This window comes from Loa loa (genome assembly GCF_000183805.2).
Source record: "Loa loa unplaced genomic scaffold supercont3.264, whole genome shotgun sequence".
In the NCBI taxonomy this organism is placed as follows: domain Eukaryota; kingdom Metazoa; phylum Nematoda; class Chromadorea; order Rhabditida; family Onchocercidae; genus Loa; species Loa loa.
In genome coordinates this window covers 17,668-22,284 of record NW_018108444.1, presented here as the reverse complement: position 1 = coordinate 22,284, position 4,617 = coordinate 17,668, and the positions used below count along the sequence as shown (strand labels likewise).

At 22.2% G+C, this 4,617-nt stretch overlaps 2 protein-coding genes across 2 annotated transcripts in view; both read left to right on the top strand.

Annotated features, from left to right (window-relative positions):
• The window catches only part of LOAG_18327 (hypothetical protein), a gene marked incomplete at both ends in the record, with an annotated part of 2,471 nt that extends 1,510 nt beyond the window's left edge, over positions 1-961 (top strand). Inside the window, 2 exons of the mRNA XM_020450989.1 lie at positions 444-542; positions 905-961. Of these exons, the coding sequence (XP_020305269.1) occupies positions 444-542; positions 905-961 (156 nt within the window). The remainder of the gene's footprint in view (positions 1-443; positions 543-904) is intronic.
• Positions 962-1,032: 71 nt separating this feature from the next.
• Positions 1,033-4,617, top strand: part of LOAG_18326 (hypothetical protein) — a gene marked incomplete at both ends in the record, with an annotated part of 3,999 nt that continues 414 nt past the window's right edge. Inside the window, 6 exons of the mRNA XM_020450988.1 lie at positions 1,033-1,085; positions 1,535-1,593; positions 2,111-2,230; positions 2,916-3,067; positions 3,560-3,700; positions 4,323-4,535. Of these exons, the coding sequence (XP_020305268.1) occupies positions 1,033-1,085; positions 1,535-1,593; positions 2,111-2,230; positions 2,916-3,067; positions 3,560-3,700; positions 4,323-4,535 (738 nt within the window). The remainder of the gene's footprint in view (positions 1,086-1,534; positions 1,594-2,110; positions 2,231-2,915; positions 3,068-3,559; positions 3,701-4,322; positions 4,536-4,617) is intronic.

Here is a 4,617-nt window from a genome sequence, read left to right as displayed (position 1 = left end):
AATAATAATAATAATAATAATAATAATAATAATAATAATAATAATAATAATAATAATAATAATAATAATAATAATAATAATAATAATAATAATAATAATAATAATAATAATAATAATAATAATAATAATAATAATAATAATAATAATAATAATAATAATAATAATAATAATAATAATAATAATAATAATAATAATAATAATAATAATAATAATAATAATAATAATAATAATAATAATAATAATAATAATAATAATAATAATAATAATAATAATAATAATAATAGTAATAACAATAATAATGGTAATAACAACAGTAATAATGCGAATTGATAATAAATAACAATAATAATAATGATGAAAAATAACGATGATTAATAATAGTAAGTAACAATGGAAAATAATGGTAATCAATAATTTGAAAAATTAAATGGAATTTTATTTAGGTGGAAGAAATGATTGATTTAATAATGGCGGCATTTGTGGATATGTTACAAACTGAAGATTGGCTAACTGAGCATGCAAAAGGATTTGCTAAAGAAAAAGTATTAATCATTAAAACTTTTCATTCATTTTTAATCAACCAATGAAAAATTAATAATTCAAAGATCAAACAAAAATTAAATCAAAAAAAAATGATACGCAATTAATACTTTGTTAATTAAAATATTTAAAAGTAAATTATATTTGTTTTTCTTTTTCATATTTAAACTAATCATGATAACATAGATATCAAAAGCATTATTACATAAAAATAGGATGATGATAAGTGAACAATTAAATTAGACCATTTAATGTTAATTCTAGGTTAATGAGTTGGGCCATATTTTAAATTATCTTAAATTTTAATATCATTTAATATAATCAATTAATGTAATAAATGATATTGTATTGTCTAATATTTCAGGTTGATGCAATGAATAAAAAATTGGTTATCCAAATTATTTGGATGATTCAAAATTAGTCGATAATGAATATCAAAATTACATTGTTTATGATGGTAATTATTATAAAACAAAATTTCACTTTTATCAAATGTATCAGAAGGATGTATTGGAGCGTATCAGTGAGAAAGTTGATCGTGAAAGGTAGCATTTGCTCAATTCCAATTAAATTATTTCGATAAATTTTATTACCATTTTTAATTTCCTATTTTAATGCAAAAAAAAATATTTGATTTCCTGTTTAAAGCTAAAAAGAAAAGAAATTATTACCGAAAAGTAACTTTGCAAGTTATGCAATTTTGAGCTTTTCATATGTCATTAATCATGTAAATTTAAGATCGAAATTTTAAATTTATTAAATAATGTAAATTGTGCTTAATTAAAATTCTTTTTTTATTGTTATTAATCGTATAAATTTAAAAATGTTTTATATTACCTTACCAAGTAATTTAAAACTTTTTGAATTTATCCTTTGAAAAGTTAAATTTGTAATGAAAAAACATGTAAATTAAATAGTTAAAAAACTAACAATCATACAAAATTTTAATTTCAAAATAATTTAAAATGTTTAAAACAAATTTTTTTTTTTTCAGATGGGTAGCTGGAGCAGCACTTGTAAATGCTTTCTATAGCCCAAATACGAATGAGATAAGTAAGTATTAGATGTAAAGTTATATTTATTTGTAAATTTAAAATGGTTGAAATAAATTTTGAATTTTTTGTAAAAATTTGAAATTTATGCAGGAAAATATATTAAATTTTTCATCATATTTTATTATTTTAAACCATTTTTTTTCCTGTCACTTTTTTCTGTTAACTGTAGAAAGCTTTCTATCATACAGAAAGCTTTCTATCATTTTCCATACAATTGTATGGAAAACTTTTCATAAAGTATTATGAGTGATATGATAACAATGATATGATCATATCAATGATATGATCATATTCAACCGATATATTGACCTATCCTTTATACTACACTATTCGATTTATTCAAATTTCATTTCTAATTGGAATTTTTTTTTTTGTTTTTTCACTGCACGACTTCTACTAGTTAACTTTTTCTTTTTAATTATTCAAAAAAATGATGAATATCTTTGACAGTCTTTTCATTTTAATTAAAAATTAATTAAAAAATAATTTGATTTTTGATTTAAAAAAAAATTCAGTTTTTCCGGCTGGCATCTTGCAACCGGTTTTCTATCATAAACATTTTCCAAGTTCAATGAATTTTGGCGGTATTGGTGTTGTAATTGGCCATGAAATTACACATGGATTTGATGATCGAGGTATTGTTACATTATGTTTATTCTCTTATTCATATCTTAACTATTATTCAAATTTAATTTGGTAATGTTTAGGAAGTTTCAAAAAAAAAAAATCAAATTTCAACCAGAAATTAAAAATTCTATCGATTTTTTCATACATATGATAAAGGATGATAGATAAATCGATAATGTAAGCTTAAATTTAAACTTTGATAATAGATGTAAAAAAATTTTGATAAATTTTATTATTTTTATTTTAGTTAAAAATTTAAAACCAAAAATTTAATTTGGAAATAATTTTTGTTACAAATTTTTTTTTGTCATAATTTATTTTGGATTTGAAATTAAGCTTTTCAAATGTAATATTTAAGGTTGAAAAAAAAAAAAGAAAAATGCAAAATAATGATTAAGCTAAAAAATTAAGTTTGATCCATTTTAAATTTTAACAATTTTATAAAATTAAAATCTTCATCATAATTATTTTCTCTCATTTATAATAAGTATAATCTTTTTTTTTTTTATAATGTTTATCATTGTTAAAATTTATCAATATCAATATTTACTTTTGTTATAATTGCAAATGTATCGTTGAAATTTAAATTAAAGAAAAAAAACTAGCATACATTATAATAATTAAAATTTTTTGCTAATTTTTAAACTAATCAATGATAATTTCTTTATATAAAATATTAAATGTAATATATAGGACGATTGTATGATAAATATGGCAATATTCGACAATGGTGGGATAATGCGACAATTGAAAAATTTGAAATTAAAACAAAATGCATCGAAGATCAATATTCAGCTTTTATACTTGAACAAATTGGCATGAAAGTTAATGGTCGTAGTACAAAAGTTTGTTTTGCTAAAAAATTTTTTTTTTCCCATTAAATTCTGTTAAGAATCTTTTAATCAAATACCATTTAATAATTAATATGAATTAAGAATTATATAATATTTCATTGTTCAATTATTTGACAAAAAAAAAAAAAAGAAAAAGATAATCAATATATTATTCTATGTCAATTAATATTCATTAATATTTATTATTAGTATATAAAATTAAGTAATAAATATATTGATCATTGTTCAATTATTTGCAGAAGAAAAGATGATCAATATATTGCTCTATGTCAATTAATATTTATTAATAGTATATGAGATTAAGTAATATATTGATCACATAAATAATATATTATTTGAAATAGTTAAACTTATTTCCAGGAACTTTTTTTTTTTCTTCTCTCAATAAAGCCTTTATTAAATACAAGTAATCATTCCATAAAACTTTTTCTTTTTTTTTTTAGTAATCAAAATCTTATCAAATGATATCAATTATTATTACAGGGTGAAAATATAGCTGATAATGGTGGTTTAAAGCAAGCATATAAAGCATATAAAAAATATGTTCACAAATATCCACAATATTTACTCTTACCAGGTGTTAATTTAACACATGATCAATTATTCTTCCTCAATTATGCACAGGTTATTATTTTACATCCAATATTTATTACTAACAAAAATTTTTTAAATGTTAAAAAAAAAAAAAAAGAAAAAAGGAAAAAAAGAGAAACATATAAAATATTTTTTGTTTGATAATAAAACAAAAAAGATAATTGCAAAAAAAAAATAGTTCAAAAAAGATATGAAAATATAAAAATTAATTATTCAAATTTTTTAAAATTGCTTTTACATTTTACTAGCCGGTTATGTTTCACTGAGTCTGCCAATAGGCCTTTCTATGACGGGCCAACTTTGATGACCAATGTCATATTATATAAAAAATAGTGACTCATGCATCTTATAAAAACTACAGTACCTGCAGGAACTGACTTACAAAGCTCAATGAATAGAGAAGGTATGCAAGGGATCTCTGATTCAAGAGCATCTTAGAACAATTAATTTAGTCCAAAAATCCCACAATGTTATTAAAACTCGCATAGCAACGCTAAACATAGGGACATTGACAATCGCTTGTGCAAGTTGGCTGTCACACTTGAACGTCGTCGTATCGATCAATGTGCGCTCCAAGAGACAAGATTGGTCCAGTAGCAGGGCAAAGGACACTGATTAATGCTTGAGGGTCATCTACAACGGCAGCTCAAAGACCAGAAGTGCCATAAGAATTATTGTCTCGCAACAATTCCGAGATTCAGTTGCTGAAGTACAACGCTTCAACGACCAATTAATGAAGATTGTCATTGTCACTGAGGAACATTGTCACACATATTCTGAGCGTATGCGCTATGTATCTCAGATTGGATGTTCTGACCAGGATAAGGATGATTTCTGGGAGCTGTTACATGAGAAGACCGCAGAAGTAACATCAGAAGACAATAGAATCATGAAGATTGTCATTGTCACTGAGGAACATTGTCACACATATTCTGAGCGTATGCGCT